Source organism: Verticillium nonalfalfae (genome assembly GCF_003724135.2).
Source record: "Verticillium nonalfalfae strain VnAa140/NRRL 66861 chromosome Unknown scaffold_62, whole genome shotgun sequence".
NCBI classification, from domain to species: Eukaryota; Fungi; Ascomycota; class Sordariomycetes; order Glomerellales; family Plectosphaerellaceae; genus Verticillium; species Verticillium nonalfalfae.
In genome coordinates this window covers 38,218-56,265 of record NW_021167287.1, presented here as the reverse complement: position 1 = coordinate 56,265, position 18,048 = coordinate 38,218, and the positions used below count along the sequence as shown (strand labels likewise).

Here is an 18,048-nt window from a genome sequence, read left to right as displayed (position 1 = left end):
GGAGCGAAGTATATTGTTTGAAATGGTAGGTGTCTTGGTGTTCGATAGTGTTGTGTGTTCTGATGATGAGATTTGGTTGAAGAATGGCGAAACTGCCCTCCCCTTTATACTTACTCGAAGGCCCTTCAAGTCACCGTCCCCGTCACCGTCGCCGTTGCCGTCACCTCGCCGCTGTGCCTTCGCCGACCTTCTCTCGCAACTGAAGACGGTTCATTGCCATGTCGATCGTGAGTGCGCATAGATTGATGTCATTGTCGTGGGTTGGATCGCAACTTCGGGCAACGTTTGTCGACAACGTCGAAAGGGGGTCAGCCTCGCCGACAACAACTCCCCCTCCCCCTCCCTCGCTTACGGAACAGGCCCTGCCGCCTGACATGCAGACCACTATGTGGAGGGCGTCTCTATGGCATCGCTTAGCCGCCCTGCCGCCGCCCTCGCCTCCCCCGTCCCTTGGCCAAGATGGGCGCGCTGCCACCAGAAGCGACACTGACGTATCTCGCGCGCTGTGAGCGGCCGCATGCGCGCGACGGTCCCCGGGCTCGCGCCACCGGCACGCTCATCATTTCCCCCGCCAAACACGAGGATTCTGCCGGCCGCCAGGTCGAAATCCTTCACGGCCGACGCCTGCCGATCACCGTCGAAAGGGGGCATAAATCTCGACCACGAGACGTCATCCCCGACAGCGCCTGGACCAGAACCACGACCAGGACCAGAACCAGAATCAGCATCATGGCCTGGCGCGGCAGCATGCGCATCGCCGCCAGGGCCTCCGTCAGGCGCTCCCGTCTGGATAAACCGGCTGAATCGCGCGTGCATGGCCTCGGCCACCCTGCTGAGGCCCTCAAACGGCGCGACGACGAGCCTGTCGCGCGCGACGACGCCGCCCTCCTCGCCGTGGCCCGCGCCCCCAAAGACGGGCCCGCGCGCGGCGAACTCGTACACCCAGACGTCAGCGCCCCTGCTGGCGGCGCAGCACGCGGTCCACAGCACGGGCGCGACGTACGCCTGGTGCGCGTAGGCGGCGGCGGCCCGCGGGAAGTGCGCGCCGCGGTAGCCCGACGACAGGCCGTACGCCGCCTGCGGCTCGGCCGGGTACAGGGCGCCCAGCTCGTCGAGGTCCGCCGTCGACAGGCCGGGCAGGAGCGTCTGGAAGAAGGCGCGAAAGTCGGCGTCCGTGGCGAGCGTGTCGGGGACAAAGGTGACGCCCTCGTGCGAGTTGAAGCCCGTGAGCAGCGGGGCCCCGGATCCGCGGCCCTCTGCCCAGAGCTGGGAAGGGCTCGAGGGGATGATGCCTGAGGGCCCGTCGATCACGGGCTGGAAGGGCCAGCGCAGCGAGGGCGCGTAGGGGAGCCAGACCTTGGCGGCAGCGGCGAGGAGGCGGGGAAGCGGCTCGACGCGCAGCCGGAGGACAATCTCCTGGCTCGACAGCGATGGCGGGTAATGGAGATGAGCGATGTATTCGTTGAATTGGTCCTCGTGGCGAGCGTGATGGGCCAAGAGCACGGAGCGGGCCGTGGCCGCGCCGGATTCGAGAATGGCTCGGTAGGAGGGGGCCGAGGCAGAGGGGTCCCTGTGAGGGTCAGGGGTGAGAAGGTGGTGTCCAATCTATCCATCGCATGATCAGTAGCCAAGCCTGTGGAGAATAGTACCGGCCCAGTTGGGCAGTTGGGACGAGAAAGCTCACCGAGTGTGCCCCAGCGCTGACGCCCATGAGCGTCACCTTCTCGCGGTCTCCGCCAAATGCCGCAACGTTATCCCTGACCCATCTCAGCAGAACCCTCTGGTCCCTCAGCCCCAGATTCAACAGGCCCTCCTCCTCCATAGCAGACGATGGCAGGAACCCCAGCGGCCCGACCCTGTAGTTAAAGCTGACAGCGATGATGGGTCCTCGGGCATAGGCTACGAAGCTCGCCATGGCCCGATCACCTCCTTTGCCCATGTTGAATGCGCCGCCGTGTACGTACACAACCACCGGCACCGCGTCGTCCTCGTTGAGCCCCGTCGGCCGGAAGACGTTCGCGCTGAGACAATCTTCATCTACGGCCCATCCTTCGGCGAGATCCATCTCGCTCAAGATACCGGGACACACGGGGCCGTACTTGACGGCATCAAATGTCGCTTCGCTGGGAGGCAGAGGATCGGCATCGCGGAACCGGCCGGAGATCTTGGCGTAGGGCAGGCCGAGGAAAGCCTCGATGGTCTGCGGTAAGTGGGCGTGGGTTGGCTCCTCATTGAGTGTCTTGCCGCGATATATCCCCTGTCGGAGGCGAACCGTGGGCTGCGACATTGTGAGGCCGCTGATTGAATGACGCCTTCAGTGGGTAAAGAGACAGTGGCTCTGTGGACAAGATAGAGAGCAGACATAGATATCCGTACTCGTGGTCAGTCCGCGAAGTACAAGTTGTGACGGTGAGGCCATACCTGACATGGATGATGAAGGTTCAAAGTGGAGGCCCTTATCGTGCGGGGGAGCACGAGACGAGGTCAACAAAATGTGCCCAGTGCCGACTCGCCGCCTGCCGATTGCCCATGAGAAGACAAACATAGGATCAATTGGGTGGTCGTGGCATGCTCACTTGTAATAACAGGATGATGAGCACCTAGAAATGTTGTTTTCTGAGACTACCACAAAGCAGACTACCTAAGTGAGGCAGACAGATAAAGCCTCAGGTTCCTCGGAACCACGACGCCTTTGAACTCCAAGGCTGGCTGTTAAGACAAACAAGAAGAAGGTTCCGAAACCCAGAAGAAACCCCGAACGCCCCCAAACCCACGTGCACTAGTTGTGACGATAAGGATACAACAACGTACAAGACTTGCATCAACCTTGGAAGCTTGCCGTCAGGCGTCGTTTCTGCTTCTCAGCCCACGCTCGGCTTGCCTGCCTAGAGCGTTCAGCAGCTTCCTCGCGGGCTCTCTTAGCTGACACCTCGCGCTCCCGCCGCTCGCGCTCGCGCTCCTCGACGTAGCAGTTGTCTTGCTCGTAAATCACCTTACCACGGAGCCTCTGTCGCTGCACCTCCTCCACCGACACGGCGCTGCGTCTGCTGCTGGTGCCGCTGCTCATGCCGCTGCTCATGCCGCTGCTCATGCCGCTGCTGGTGCCGCTTCCGCTGAGTGTCGAGCTCGACGTACCCCGACTGGCCAATGGCTGATCCGACGACACAGCGACATCTCGACCGCGGGGCCTTGACGACGTGCTAGCCGCCCTTGCGAGTGCAGGCCCACCTGTGCCTCCCGACACCATCGACATGCGCTTCAAGGCCGTGGACGTTGTCGTCACGGACGTTGAGCGAGCGAGCGGCGCGTTCTCTTCCACTCCCGCGCCAGCCTTGACACGACGAGCGCGACTCGCAGCTGTTTCGCGGGGGAACGTGCTGGCTGCTGGATTGACGCGCACCGGTTGCGCACGAAACTCTCGCCGCTTCTTTTCCGCCTCTTCCTGCTCTCGCAGTTCCTTTTCTCTCTGCTCTCGCTTCCGTCTCGAGATGGCCTCGCCGGGTAGCTCGAAATTCGGCCGGGTCGGTGCCTTGATAGATCTTGATCGCTGAGGCATTGGTGTCGTGGTCGCTGTCGTCTTGTCAGGGCTCGCCAGCGCTGCCGCCGCCGCCGCCGCCGCCGCTCGGCGAGCCTCCCTCTGCTCCTTGATTCTTCGGGCTACGGCCTCGCCTGGGAGTTCAAAGCTTGCCTTGGTCGGCGCCTTGGCAGACTTGACAGCCGCCTTGGGAGGGTTCAGACTGGGAGGCCTGGCAGCGACCGGCTTGCGGCAAGTTGCTGGGGCCGACACGCCCCCTTCACATACTGCCGCAACGCCCTCCGACGCGTCCCTTGCAAGGCCTGTCAATGACGCGGACTTTCGGAGCGTCGGAAGCGTCGGTCGCAATCCTGTCGGCTTGACGCGTACCGTGGCTGACCTGCCTGCGGACCCGTGCGTGACTGAAGATGACCTCTTGAGCTCAATTCGGTCGATGCGCGGTGCCTCACCCATTGTCATCAGGGACCTTCGCTTGTTCTTCTTAGGGGACACAAAGTGGTCGACGCGCGTGGCGGCGTCTAGCTCTTCGAGCTCATCCTCGAGCTTGTCCAGGGCCTCGACAGAATCTTCTATGCGTCCATACGAAGAGGCAAGCGACGCCGAGCGTGTTGGCGTCAGCACCGAGCTGGATGTCCCCTCGGTCGATCCCGAACACTTTCGCACCTGTTTGCAGTTCGCATAGCAGTCGTCGGGCAATACGATGCCCGCCAGCTTCTCGGCCAACGTTTCACTTGCGGGCTCGGATCGCTTGGGAATAAAAATGTCGACCACCTCCCCAACCAGGTTATCTGCCGCTGGAGGCGATGTGACCCGGACGATAGGCTCCGTGAAGTTCATCTTCCCGCCCTCATATGAATGCCGCAGCTGGTGGTGCAGATCCTCCTGCCCAAGAAGCTCCGTGCTCAACACAGTGTACACGATATTTGTATGACCCTCGCAAAGAGTCCTTGCGCTTGTTTCCTTCCTCTCAATCAGCAGGTTGCAGCCATAGCGGATGGTCCTGTCGTTGGGAGGACTGCAGGTGCCGCGGCCGTCGCCAATTGCGGATTCGGGAACCGACAAGACGTAGTCGAATCGACCGTTGCAGTGCCTTGCGATGCTGGCGAGGAAAGGGTAGTCGTGGAGGAGGTCTTGCTTCGGGCCAGCTGCGTTGATGCCGTCAGGGCCGACAGCGCGGAAGACTGGGGTCGTTAGCCACCGGGTGTCCGCTGAGCCGTTGGTGGAGCTGTGCCGAGTGGGTAATGGGAATCACGGACGAACCTTGTGCCTCCAACAAGTCTTGGAAATACAGGGCGTTGCCGCTTGTGTCTGCGTCGTCGGGCTCGCAGGTCTCCTTGATGGCCTCGAGGGGTTCCCAAGAAGAGTCAGTCTCGAAGGACGAGCGGCCATGGCGACGGCGCGAGACAGGCCTCTCTGGACTCTTGATGCGGAGCTGCTTAAGTTCAGAGGCCAGGGTCTCGACAGGGTTCGTGAGTGGTGTTGGGGAAGCCGAGGCCATGTTGTAATCTCGCGGATAAAGGCCGGCGACTTAAACGACCGGGGGTAGATGATCTTCTGTGGAAAGGGAAATGGATCTGAATGACTTTGATTGAAAGGGACTAGAGCTAAGGGGTATTCTGCAAGCTGATGGCCTCTGGTAACGTGTCGTACGCAATAATGGGGCGTCGTCAATGGTGGTGATGGCAGGACGAGCGAGGTACACGGGCGGGACGAAAGGCGATTGAGGGGCTTTGACCATCACTTCTTTTGTCTCATGCCTGCCTCTGCCTGTTGGTGCATCCGCCTGTTATTTCCTGCTTCGCCAGATTCAGCGAGGACGCGGGTGGGTGCATCCCATAAAAATGGTCAAGCGTCTGCCGACTTGTAATTGTTGGGAGTTGCAGTAGGTTGCCTTTCCCAGATGGAGTGATGGAGGGGAAGACGCGACCCGCGTCGTGTGCCGGACTGCTGATAGGCTGCTCGTCTGGAGAAGCCAAATGCGAAGGAGCGGCAATGCATCAGTCGGGCATCAAACCCAGACCGCCGCCTGGCGACTTCGGATGGGGGCAAAGAAAGCTCGGAGCTCATGCGAGGATCATTTCGCGAAGATGCAATGAGGCGGGCCTTTTCGACTGGTAAGCATCTCACCGTTGAGGCAAGACGTTGAGCGCAACCACTGGGACCCAGGGTTGTAGTGCGTCAAGCAGAGCCCCTCAGGCCTCAGCCAGTACGGCCGCAGAGACTCAAATTCCCTTGGCAATCCGATGTGTATGTTCGTTGTGGTCGTACGTTCAAGGAGACGTTCCTGCGGCTTGATCCTGCTCCGCTTGTTCGGCCTGTGCTTGCAGTGAGGGAGCGTGCTCTGTTGGAATACGGACCAAGGTCTGCGGCAGAGAAGGCGCCGACTCGCTTGCGTCGTCAGTCGCATCGTCCTTTGGCATCGGGATTTTGGCTAGACGTCTAGTTAGCGGTTGCCTCGCACCAGCCTCCCCAGAGACAAGTGGTGACATACTGGAGGCCATGTTGATGGCACGGAGAACGTTATGCCAGTTGCCAATGACAGTCGCGATGGCTTCCGTCCCATCTGAAAGCGTCGAAAGCTGCTGCTCCAAAGCCTCCATCTGGGAGGCAACAGCTGCACTCAGGTCGCGCAGCTGCTTGAGATTGTCCAGTTCTGCCTTCTTCTCTTCAATGCGTGCCACGAGGGCAGGTGAGGGGCCGCCCATCGAGGAAGATCCATCGCGAACGCCTGCGCCGGGCCCTGTCAGTCGGGTTGACAGCGACCTGGTATGATACGACATGGTCGATGTTGGGACGAGCTTGGGAGGCTCCAGTTCACATGTCGTGGCGTGTGGCTCCTCGTAGGCATTCGGGCCTTGGGTTCTAATGAGGATGGTGGGGTGGTGAAGCAGGTGCTGACAGAGGCTTCAGAGCCCTGTGCTGTCGCGCGCTGTGTAGTGAGCGGGGCGAGTGCCAGGCTGGCAAGGTGGGGTCGCTGTTGATTGACAGTGGGGCATGCCTGCAGCCCCAGCAACCCAGTGCACCCTGGCCCTCGACGACGCTAGGCTGCATGTGGACGACAGTAAATAAATGACATGGGGGACGTTGAGATTTGGTCCCCATTCCACACCAGCATCCTCACCACACCGCTTCTCCCCCCAGCCTCCTGCAAGATTTCAACACCTCACGACCCTGAACAAACTCGTCTGGCTGCTCGCTGTCTCTTCGTTTCGCGTCCGAGTCTACGCGGCTCCCGTTGCTTCAGAATACACCCGCAACACCATGAAAAATGGCGCGACTCAATGAACCCCCAGTGTCTACGGACCATCTTGATATCAGTATGGCGTATCTCAGACTGCATTCGTTTGTTTGTACTTTTCCTCTTGCTGACTCCATCTGCGATGCAGTCCGAAGAAAACTTCTCCGCCAGAACAGGGACCTTGCGAGGGCCAATTCCACCCATCTACTTCGCATCCGAACGCTCGAGGCACAGAATGCCCAGCTCATGTCGGACAAGCTTACCCTCGAGGGTCGCATTATTGCCCTGGAACAACAGCCCGAACCAGACAGCGAGGCCCACAGGATAGCTGATCATGCGATCGACATGCGCACTCAGCTGGAAGCCCGCCTACTTCAGTGCGTCGAGATGCTCGGGGAGCTGGGAACCGCACCGCCCAGGAAGCGACATTCGAACGTCAGGCAGCGCCGAGAGTCGACAGCAGCCCGCATCTCTCTCAACCGACGTAGCCCTGCAGCCCGTCGTATTCGTCCATTTGAGACCCAAGAAGAAGCCGAAGCCCGTGCCAAGGCTGAGGGCAGGTTGACCCCGATTGCTGAGAAAAGAGACTGGACCTCCCGTCGCACTATGGAGTACGTATTGCACCGAGACGCATTTGTCTTGCTGCGCTAACCCGAGAACAGCCAGAACGAGATCATGGCTTTGTGCAGTGCTGCCGATACCACAGACTCCCCGGAATTGGGCCCCCCTCCCATGTCGCGATTCGTTGATATCGACACCGATCCCGTAAAGACATCACCCAGCAGAGTTCAACCAACGAACAAACAACTGAGCGTCGACGTGAAATTTGAGGCGCCAGCTTCGCCAATTTCGCCTGCACCGACGAAAATGATCACGCCTGTTAAATCGGGAGCGGCCACGACAGAACCAGACGATGCCAATCAGGTCGAAACGGACATTTCGAGTCCCACGCCCGTCAAGAAGCAGAATGCACCTGAACTGGCGAAAACGAGCTCCAAGCGGAAGTTTGGATCGAATGATGTCCTGAACACGACAACCTCTTCCGCCGCCGTGTCCACAGCGCCAAGACCCCGTAGCACCATCCGCACCGAAGGAAAGAATACCAAAACATTGAAGGAGCTCGCGAGCATTCGACGCGAAGCGAAAGATAGCCTGACCGCTCCCATCACAACTGCTCGAAAGCCTCTATCGAACAAGAGCACTAACGAGGACATCATGTCACCCAAAAAGTCTTCAAAGCCCGCTCCCAAAGATGACCTCACAAAACCAGACAGGGGTCTAGATGGGGCTCGCAAGGGAAAGGCAAAGCCCAAAGCCAAAGACTCGGAGACGACTGGCATCGTCGTCCCACTGGCACCGCTGGTTTCATTAAAGCCGACTATCGACGTAATGCCAACCACGAAGTCCGCCATGATCGAACCTGCTCTCATGTCGCCGAGGTCGCCTGAACCCACACCACCCGTTTCGATGGCTCGCGACACCCCGCCACCAGCGGATATCTCATCCAAGGGTGAGACGGCTCGACCGGGCAGACGTGCAAGAGCGGCCGTCAGTTACGCCGAACCTAACCTCCGGGACAAGATGCGGCGGCCGACTAAGGAACTTTGCGACGCGGTCACTGGCGAAGGTCGTGCACGGTCCCGAATGTCAACCTCCAGAGCCGATGAGCCAGCCTCGGCGGACCAGGCCATTGTGAAGCGTGAACCAGCGTCCAACGAGTCATGGAAGCATTTGGCAGCTGCCATTCCCACCACGTCCGAGGCCTTGGAGAAGCCCGGAGCAGCGAGCCCTTTGGCCAAAAAGGCTTCCGTAGCAGCTGACATTGGCACGCGCAGCACTGAGGGTGCCGAAACACCGAAGAAGCAGGTTTCCAAGATGGAGGCCGAATCCAGATCCAACAAGAATAGTCCGTTGGCTTCACCCACAACCGACTCGTCAGTGGATCCTTATGAGTTCACCACGTCCACTCCAAACACAAGTGAGGCGAGCACTGCGCAAGACGACTCGGACAAGCCCGGAACCAGGCGGCTGTCCAGATCTAACAGGCGACTCTCATCAGTTGTGCGGGAGGATTTTGCATACGAACCAACTGAGACGGCCTTGAAGGACAAGACAAATACGGCAACAAGGAAGAGAGCCTCGATGGCTCATTCTCGACCGGAGATGAACAAAATAAGCGATGACAGCCCTGACACGTCAGGTAGCGTCGACTCGCAAGACGCACCATCTCGGGCGTCGATGAGGAGGAGAAGCATGATGTTATGATTTGTTTGCGTGACGTCCACGCCTGATGACACATCCTGAGGAGCAATTGGTTTTTTTAAGTGTTGGCGTCAGTTTCATGGCAGCCTAGGCTTCATGTTTGTTCATTTGTGTTTTGGACACCAGGACGTTAAGGTGTTCACTTGTTTAGGATACCACAGGTCTGCGCCTTTCGAGCCACGCGGGTAGCTTTTTTTTTGGCCTTTTATTTATTCTTTCTTTCTTTGTGACCATACGGAGTTTTGGTCTTTGGTCGATCCCGGAAAACAGGGGATGATGATACCAGGAGTCTTTACGAACACTCTCAGCTTGTAATTCTTTAGACTTGTTGTTGTTCAAACCGCTTCATCGCAACGAATTCACATAACTGTCCGGGCTAATGAGCCTGACTGACCCTGGGCCAAAGTGACTTGTTCCCACACCCTACCGCTGCATGCTACTGCCGTCATGACGCCTTATCATGAGCCGCCTGTTGGCTCGACCGGCTTCGTGTAGGTGACCTTCTCCACGGCAACGCTCTCATTGCCGTTGTCGTCTTTTCGCAGTTGGTAGACGTACAGGGTAAGCGAGATTCCTTGCACCTGTGGTATGTCAGTCACGTCTAGCCCCTCACGGCGCGACACGAGCTCCCCGCGTTGCTTCTTTAGCAAAGGGGGGGGGAGAGAGAGAGAGATAGACAGCGCACGTACATCCATGAGACAGAAGCTGGGCACAGGTTCCTCGCCCTCCTTTCCCCAGCCCGTGGCGAACGCGCCGGTGGCGCTGCCGGGGTTGACGAAGAACTTGTCCATGTACTCAAAGGCGTCGAAGCGGTGGGTGCCTCCCCAGCAGAGGACATCGACATCGAGCTTGTTGGCCTCGGCGAGGAGCAGGTCGGGCTCGGACGAGACGAGCGTGAAGCCCTCGAGGAAGCCGATGCGCAGGGAGCCGTGGGTGACGACCTGGGTCAGGGGCAGGCCGGCGGCCTCGACGTCGGTGCGGCCTTTTACAATCTTGAGGTCTGGCGCGATGCTGCGGAGGTACTCGTAGGTGTGGCGGTCTGTGAGGTTGCCGAGGCAGAGGGTCTGGCCGATCTTGCCGGGGGCGAGGAGCTTCTTGAACTGCACGAGGGGAGCAGGCGGATCACGGGTCAGTCTGCTGTGGATTGGAAGGAGGGTGTGTGGTTCGGGGCCAACGGACCTTGGCGGGAATGTCGAGGGCTCGATCTGGGATGTGAAGATCGCCAATGACTAGTATTAGGAAGGCCATGATGTTGGCCGTATGGTTGAGGATGCGTGCTCCGTTTGTTGGCGGTATGATGGGAGGTTGATGAGGTCGTCGAATAGGCTACAGGCGCAAGCAGGCAGCCAGCTACTTCGGAAAGTGGAGCAGCTCCGGCGGGCAGCTCAACGGCAGCTCAGCTTGTCTGGGTGCTCCCGAAATCTGTATTGTACAATTGAAGTATCGCGAATTTTTGGTCAACTAGAATTGAGGGCAAAGATTGTCGCTGGGAATGGCGCCAGCTGTGGAAAGCAACAGGCCCGTGGTTGCGGTGACGATGCGCCTCCATGGCAGCTCCCGCTCTCTGGAAGTGGGGGGCTGGGACAATCAGCATCAGCCACGGTTGTGATACGGGTATGTGGCTGGTGCGACATGCATCATCGCCTTCTGAGCTCCAACGGCAGCCAGGCCAGAGCTTCTTCGTTCAGTGTTCCCAGTGCTTCGAGTCGGACCCCGCCGGGTCCCAGCTCCCAGCTCCGTAAGCGGCGATTTTCTCCCGAATGACTCGGCTCTAATGCCGAGATTCCCCCAGCTGTCCTAGGAGCGATTTCGTGGCCTTTTTCACATGAGCAACCGACAATCGAGGTTCCAGTCATCGAAGGGCAAAGTCAATCTCGTCTCATGCATTGACTGGCTGGTACCAAGGCACCCCTGGACCACCCATTTCTCCTGCACTTCGCACCTGGACAAATCACCCTCCAGGATACTGTTCCCGAAAGCTACCTTCGCTCCCCTCCCTATCCAACGCCAACCCTTTGCCTAGGTACATCGTAGCTCGTGGTTCGCCCGAACCGACACGCACCCACTGCCGGCCACGATCGGCATACATCACTGTTGCATTCATGCATAGCATTTTTAAGCGGCTCCCCCTCCGCACAGTGGCTTCCGAGGGAATGCCCCTCCACAACCTTAAGAACCCCTCATCCGCCCGGATATCTCTCGTCTCGGGCCACCTGCATCCTCCAAGTGTAGCTTCACCATCGTCTACCGTAAGCTCGTCACCTTTGCCATTGGCGCTTTCTCCGCTTTCATCGTCCCATCCCGGCCACCTGACCTAGACACAGTCGCGATCGCAGTCCACCATGTCGAGACAACCCGAGCACCCCGCCCTCATGATCCCGGGGCCCATCGAATTCGATGATGCCGTCCTCCAGTCCATGAGCCACTACAGCGAAAGCCATGTCGGCCCCGGTTTTGTCGCCACCTTTGGCGAAACCCTCACCATGCTGAGGAAGCTCTTCCAGACCACCGACCCCGCCTCGCAGCCCTACGTCATCTCCGGCTCTGGCACCCTGGGTTGGGATATCGTCGCCGCGAACCTGGTCGAGCCCGGCGAAGACGTCCTCGTGCTGACCACCGGCTACTTCAGCGACGGCTTTGCCGACTGCTTCAAGGCCTATGGCGGTAATGTCACCCAGCTTCGGGCCCCCGTCGGCGAGCGTCCCCAGCTGCCCGAGATCGAGAAGGCCTTGAAGGAGAAGAAGTACAAGATGATCACCGTCACGCACGTCGACACATCCACTGGTGTTCTCAGCGAGCTCAAGGACTTGTCGGCTCTGGTCCGCAGGGTCTCGCCCGAAACTCTGCTCGTTGTCGATGGCGTCTGCAGCGTCGCCTGCGAGGAGATCCAGTTTGACGAGTGGAAGCTCGATGGTGTCGTGACGGCCAGCCAGAAGGCCATTGGCTGCCCCGCCGGCTTGTCCATCTCCATGTTCAGCGGCAGGGCCATCGAGGCGTTCCAGAACCGCAAGACGCCCGTGGCCGCGTACTTTGCCTCCATGAAGAACTGGACTCACAGTACGCCGTTCCCTGCCCTGGCCTGTTGAAGGCAATGCCGATTTTGAGCCACTGCTAACCAGCGTAGTCATGCAAAACTACGAGGCCAAGAAGCCCTCGTACTTTGCGACGCCGTCTCCTCAGCTCGTCCACGCGCTGCACACGGCCCTGACGCAGATCCTCGCCAAGCCCCTCTCGGAGCGCTTCGCCCGCCACCGCGAGGTGTCAGACAGGGTGAAGAAGACGATCACGGATCTCGGCCTGAAGCAGGTAGCTGCGAATCCCGAGGACCAGGCCCACGGCATGACGGCCATCTACCTTCCCGAGGGCATCAAGCCTACCGACATTCTGCCTATTTTGGCGAAGAAGGGCGTCGTCTGGGCCGGAGGCATCCACAAGGAGATCGCGCCCAAGTATGTTCGATTCGGACACATGGGTGTCAGCGTGGTCAGTCTAATTGTTTGTTTCCAAATTTCGTCATGCACTTGACTAACAGCGTCTAGATGGACCCCTCTCGGCCAGAGGTCGACAAGGCGCTTGAGGCGCTGAAGGATGGCCTCGTGGAAAATGGATACAAGGCATAGAAACACGAGATGTGTGGTGTGCCACAGGAGTTGTACGAATCGGATCTTTGTGAGGATTCTGTATTTTGAATGCTAGACCGTATTCTTCTAGAAAGAGAAAGAAGCGCGATGCAGAGAAAGAAGAAATGACGCAGCCGTGACAATCAAAGCGCCAGCTATTTTGGAACATCTCAGCGGTCACCAACAACACCCCCCTCCCCTCAACGAATGACATTGCTTCGGAATGCGATAAGCTCGCGCATCTGTCTGTAGCCTGGATCATGAACCGGCAGGTTGTAGAGAGAAGAGAAAAGGCGGACCATGAAGTGGCCAACGGGGCTCGGGATCACAGGAGGCTTTGCAGAGGAATTCAAATGAGGTCGCCACGAGATACGTGACCGTGTTGCGACGCGATGGCTGTTCAAAGCTGTACCTGCGATAGGTACCGTAGGTTGCCGCGCCAGTGGAGTGAGGGGGAGAAGGCTGGATTGTCACAGGTATCGGTACCTTACAGCTCTCCTGCACGTAGCAAATTGCAGTGGCGTTTTGGCAGTGTGCCTGACTATGACGGCATGAGCCACTGCCAGGCAGCGGGACTACAGCCCCGACCCAGAGCTTCCTTTTGGTACCGGTACTTGTACGGTGGAGTCCTCGAGCCGGCTGACAAAATTGGTTGTTCCCCCCCCCGCCATCCCGCCTCCATCGATTAACCAAACCACCTCACGACCTTTCCAGTCCCTGCCATCACTCTCCTCCCCTCCCATTGCTTCCTCTCCGCCAGCAAGGCTCTCCCTTTTGCGCATCAGACTTGAAGGTTTCTCAAGCTGCACAAGTCCCGCTCCGCTTGCGACTCTTGCTCATCACAACCGTCTGGCATCTGTCGCCTTGTCTATCCCTCCCCGCCTTTCCGACCTTCTCCCATCCACCGACCGCATTTCCCAGCCGTCGGGTTTCCAGATCGCGATCCCAGGTTTCGACCCCACAGCGACCACCCCGATGGCTATCACCATACCGGAGCTGGACAACCTTGTCCGCTCCTTCTACGAAGGACGTGGCGAGCAGGTGCGACGACAGCCGTAACCCGTGCATCCCCCCCATTGCGGCACCTCGCTAACGTGGTTTGCGATGACAGCAAAAGCAAGCTCAAGCCGCTCTCAACCAGGTATGATGGTGTTGTTTCGCATCAGAAAGTCACCGGCCCAAACTAATGTGCTCTCCTACTAGTTCAAAGAAGACCAGGACTCATGGCTCCTCGTCGACAACATCCTCTCCGAGGCCTCCTATCCTCAGACCAAGTGTGCGTAAACACCGGCCGCGGCCTGACTGCTCGTGGTGTGCCGTCGCTAACAGTCACCGACAGACTTGGGCCTGCAGGTTCTGGACAGTGTGATCATGACGAGGTGGAAGGTTCTTCCCCGGGAGCAATGTCAAGGTATGCCCTCCAAACAGCTAGCTAGCTTGCCCGACCTATCACTCCGCGGGCCTTCTACTTACACGACCAGGCATCCGCAACTTCATCGTGCAATTCATTCTCCAGGTCTCGGGCTCCGAAGAGACCATGAAAGCCCAGAAAACCCTACTCAACAAACTCAACCTCGTCCTCATCTCCATCCTCAAGCAAGACTGGCCTCACAACTGGCCGACCTTCATTAACGAAATCATATCGGCATGCCACTCGAGTCTATCCGTCTGCGAGAACAATATGGTCATCTTGCGACTGCTGTCCGAGGAGGTGTTTGACTACTCTGCCGAGCAAATGACATCGACCAAGACGCGCAACCTCAAGACCACCATGTGCGCCGAGTTCTCCCAGATTTTTACCCTCTGCCAGGAGGTTCTCAACTCGGCCACCCAGACTAGCCTCGTCAAGGCGACACTTGAGACATTGCTGCGCTTCTGCAACTGGATCCCTCTGGGCTACATCTTCGAGACGAACCTTATCGACACCCTGCGCACGCGCTTCCTTCCCGAGCCCGAGTTCAGAAATGTCACCCTGCAGTGCCTCACTGAGATTGGCGGCCTGCAGACGGGCGGCCCCGGGCAGCCAAACTCGTACGACGAGCAGCTGGTCAAGATGTTCACCGAGGTTCTTAGTACCATCTCCAACATCGTTCCCATCACCATCGACCTTAAGACAACGTACCCTACCTCAAACTCCAGGGATCAAGAGTTTGTCCAGAACATGGCTTTGTTCCTCTCCAACTTCTTCGGCATGCACCTGAGCGTAAGTTTCAGTTCAGGATATCTAAACTTCTGCAATGCTAACGCACCCTAGCTTATCGAGAACTTACCGAACCGGGATTACCTTGCTCATGGACACTTCTATCTGATCCGTATATCGCAAATCGAGGACCGCGAGATCTTCAAGATCTGCCTCGACTACTGGCTGAAACTTGTCAACGAGCTCTACGATGAGATGCAGCAGCTCCCCATGACCGAGCTCAACCCGCTGATGGGTATGGGCGGTGGCTTGTCCAACGCGGGCGCGCCCAACCCGGCGCTGTTGGCAAACTACCCGTTGCGTAAGCACAAGTACGGCGAGGTTCTGTCAAACCTCCGCCAGGTCATGATTGAAAAGATGGTCCGCCCCGAGGAGGTTCTCGTCGTCGAGAACGACGAGGGAGAGATTGTTCGTGAATTCGTCAAGGAGAGTGACACGGTCCAGCTCTACAAGACGATTCGCGAGTGTCTCGTGTACCTCACACATCTAGACGTTACTGACACGGAGAATATCATGACCGAGAAGCTGGCACGCCAAGTTGACGGCACCGAATGGTCGTGGCACAACTGCAACGTTCTTTGCTGGGCCATTGGTTCGATTTCCCTGGCCATGAACGAAGAGACGGAGAAGAGGTTCCTCGTGACTGTCATCAAGGATCTTCTCGGCCTGACCGAGATGAAGCGCGGCAAAGACAACAAAGCCGTCGTCGCCAGTAACATCATGTACATTGTCGGCCAGTACCCTCGCTTCCTGAAGGCGCATTGGAAATTCCTTAAGACGGTCGTCAATAAGCTTTTCGAGTTCATGCACGAGTCACATGAGGGTAAGTCCCAGGGGTTGGAAGGGGCCGGGAACTGATCGGGCATGCCCGCTAACGAGTCAACAGGTGTTCAGGACATGGCTTGCGACACCTTCATCAAAATTGCTAGGCAATGTCGCCGTCACTTCGTCGCTCTGCAGCCTAGTGAGAATGAGCCGTTTATCGAGGAGATTGTTAGAAACATGCACAAGATCACTTGCGATCTGACACCCCAGCAAATCCACACCTTTTACGAGGCATGCGGTTACATGGTAGCTGCCCAGGGCAACAAGCACCAGCAGGAGAGGCTACTCAGCGACCTTATGGCTATCCCCAACGCGGCTTGGGACGAGGTCATCAAGACCGCCAGGGCGAACCCGACCTTCCTTCAGGACTCGGAGACGATCAAAATTATCGGCAACATTATGAAGACGAACGTTTCGGCCTGCTCCTCAATCGGTCCCTACTTCTACCCCCAGATCGGCCGTATTTTCCATGATATGCTGCAAATGTATCAAGCAACCAGCCAGCTCATTTCGGAGGCTGTTCAGAACCAGGGTAAGTATGGCTCTACGAGGCTCATTAACTTGGCTGACAACTTCTTTAGGTGAGATCGCCACGAAGATGCCCAATGTCCGGGGTCTGCGTACGATCAAGAAGGAGATTCTCAAGCTCATCGAGACCTATGTGGAGAAGGCCGAGGATCTCAATGCTGTTCGTCAACAGATGGTGCCGCCCCTGCTTGAGTCCATTCTCACCGACTACAACCGCAACGTGGCCGGTGCTCGCGATGCTGAGGTCCTCAAGGCTATCTCGGCCATCATCACCAAACTCTCCGTAAGTTGCACACAGTCGTACGCCCCCGGCGGGTATCAGAACTAACAACTCTACCGTAGAGCCTCATGGAGGACCAGGTTCCCAACATTATGGAGAACGTCTTTGAGTGCACCCTAGAGATGATCAACAAGGATTTCTCTGAGTTTCCGGAGCACCGTGTGGAGTTTTTCAACCTCCTCCGGGCGATCAACTTGCATTGTTTCCCTGGTATGCTATGTCCTTAACCCCCCCCCCCCCCCCCCCCACCCGCAAACTCTGTTTGAGAAGGAACTGGACACTAATTCCAAAAAAACAGCGCTGTTGAAGTTGGACAACCGACAGTTCAAGTTCGTCATCGACTCGTGCTCTTGGGCTTTCAAGCACGATAACCGTGACGTCGAGGCTGCTGGTCTCAATATGTGCCTTGAGCTCATCAACAACATTGCCGAAACTGACGTGCAGACGTCGAACGCATTCTTCCAGCAATTCTTTATTACGATCCTTCAGGATGTGTTCTTCGTTCTCACCGATACCGACCACAAGGCTGGCTTCAAGACGCAGTCGATGATTCTGATGAGGATGTTCTACTTCGTGCACCCCGCCGATGGTACTTCCCCCAAGATCCAGGGCCCCATCTACCCGCCTGATCAGGCTCCTGGCGGCACGCCGAACAAGGAGTTCCTGGCCAACTTTGTTGCTCAGCTTCTCAAGGGAGCTTTCCCCAACCTCCAGCCGTACGTTGACCGATGCCTCTCGTTCTTGTTGAAATTCTGCTCACAGTTGCCATGCAGTGCACAGATTGAAAGCTTCGTTGAGGGTCTGTTCAACCTCAACACGACATACGACAAGTTCCGTCTTAACCTGCGTGACTTCCTCGTATCCCTCAAGGAGTTCGCTGGCGACAATGCCGAGCTGTTCCTCATTGAGAAGGAGCAGCAGGAGAAGGACGCTAAGGCAGCCGACTTTGAGCGTCGTGGCAAGGTCGGCGGTCTGCTGAAGCCTTCGGAGCTCGAGGACGACGAGCTGTGACACACTGAAGAACTCAGAACAGAGTACGCGCCGAAGCGCGACTCGGATGCAACGACCGGCTTGTTGTCGTCAGGCTCGCAGGCGCACGGCCAAGCGTTTGATGAGTGGGAACTCTACGGACTTTGACTATAGCAAGCCGCCAACGATTTTCATGATTTCATACCGTGTCTTGCTTATACCCCGTCCCGACTGCCCTGGCTCCCCCCCAGTCACCCGTACTGGGGGTGGTCGCCAGGGTATGCATCACTGCAGGATAGACACGCCTCCACCGGCCATTGGTGCAGATACGACTTTGGACGCAAACATTTTCTTTGATTCCATCCTTCCGCGGAGAGAAGCTAGGGGCGGTTTTGTCAAGAGGATAGTTATCCTGTGGGAAGGGGTGGGAGGGAGGGCTGTAGTCAACGCCACGCGGCGAAATGGACATTCGAAACATACGAGACAATGAAAAAGGGGACCGGTGGTCGAGCGACGCGAGTCTACACGCGTGGAGACACGCACAACATTAGCATGCGCAGAGCTAGCTCTATAGTGAGTAAGAGGCATCGA

The 18,048-nt window shown here is 57.8% G+C and overlaps 7 protein-coding genes across 7 annotated transcripts; 3 read left to right on the top strand and 4 right to left on the bottom strand.

Annotated features, from left to right (window-relative positions):
• Window positions 1-384: 384 nt before the first annotated feature.
• Window positions 385-2,287, bottom strand: D7B24_007643 (uncharacterized protein; the record flags this gene model as incomplete). The annotated part of the gene is made up of 2 exons (XM_028641749.1): window positions 385-1,605; window positions 1,685-2,287. The coding sequence occupies 2 exons, from the start codon at window positions 2,285-2,287 to the stop codon at window positions 385-387; spliced, it is 1,824 nt and encodes a 607-aa protein (XP_028494318.1).
• A 534-nt stretch (window positions 2,288-2,821) lies between these two features.
• D7B24_007642 (uncharacterized protein) lies at window positions 2,822-5,033 on the bottom strand (the record flags this gene model as incomplete). Its single annotated transcript, XM_028641748.1, has 2 exons — window positions 2,822-4,716; window positions 4,796-5,033. The coding sequence occupies 2 exons, from the start codon at window positions 5,031-5,033 to the stop codon at window positions 2,822-2,824; spliced, it is 2,133 nt and encodes a 710-aa protein (XP_028494317.1).
• Window positions 5,034-5,805: 772 nt separating this feature from the next.
• On the bottom strand, window positions 5,806-6,315 carry D7B24_007641 (uncharacterized protein; the record flags this gene model as incomplete). The annotated part of the gene is made up of 2 exons (XM_028641747.1): window positions 5,806-5,966; window positions 6,027-6,315. The coding sequence occupies 2 exons, from the start codon at window positions 6,313-6,315 to the stop codon at window positions 5,806-5,808; spliced, it is 450 nt and encodes a 149-aa protein (XP_028494316.1).
• Window positions 6,316-6,803: 488 nt separating this feature from the next.
• D7B24_007640 (uncharacterized protein) lies at window positions 6,804-9,038 on the top strand (the record flags this gene model as incomplete). The annotated part of the gene is made up of 3 exons (XM_028641746.1): window positions 6,804-6,852; window positions 6,922-7,384; window positions 7,436-9,038. 3 exons carry the CDS (start codon window positions 6,804-6,806, stop codon window positions 9,036-9,038), a joined length of 2,115 nt encoding a protein of 704 aa, XP_028494315.1.
• Window positions 9,039-9,493: 455 nt separating this feature from the next.
• VPS29 (Vacuolar protein sorting-associated protein 29) lies at window positions 9,494-10,283 on the bottom strand (the record flags this gene model as incomplete). The annotated part of the gene is made up of 3 exons (XM_028641745.1): window positions 9,494-9,616; window positions 9,725-10,135; window positions 10,215-10,283. The coding sequence occupies 3 exons, from the start codon at window positions 10,281-10,283 to the stop codon at window positions 9,494-9,496; spliced, it is 603 nt and encodes a 200-aa protein (XP_028494314.1).
• A 1,094-nt stretch (window positions 10,284-11,377) lies between these two features.
• On the top strand, window positions 11,378-12,655 carry D7B24_007638 (uncharacterized protein; the record flags this gene model as incomplete). Its single annotated transcript, XM_028641744.1, has 3 exons — window positions 11,378-12,092; window positions 12,160-12,518; window positions 12,575-12,655. The coding sequence occupies 3 exons, from the start codon at window positions 11,378-11,380 to the stop codon at window positions 12,653-12,655; spliced, it is 1,155 nt and encodes a 384-aa protein (XP_028494313.1).
• A 975-nt stretch (window positions 12,656-13,630) lies between these two features.
• On the top strand, window positions 13,631-17,499 carry XPO1 (Exportin-1; the record flags this gene model as incomplete). The annotated part of the gene is made up of 11 exons (XM_028641743.1): window positions 13,631-13,696; window positions 13,767-13,796; window positions 13,859-13,931; window positions 13,995-14,066; window positions 14,137-14,858; window positions 14,910-15,678; window positions 15,742-16,212; window positions 16,262-16,491; window positions 16,551-16,698; window positions 16,787-17,204; window positions 17,262-17,499. 11 exons carry the CDS (start codon window positions 13,631-13,633, stop codon window positions 17,497-17,499), a joined length of 3,237 nt encoding a protein of 1,078 aa, XP_028494312.1.
• Window positions 17,500-18,048: the final 549 nt, after the last annotated feature.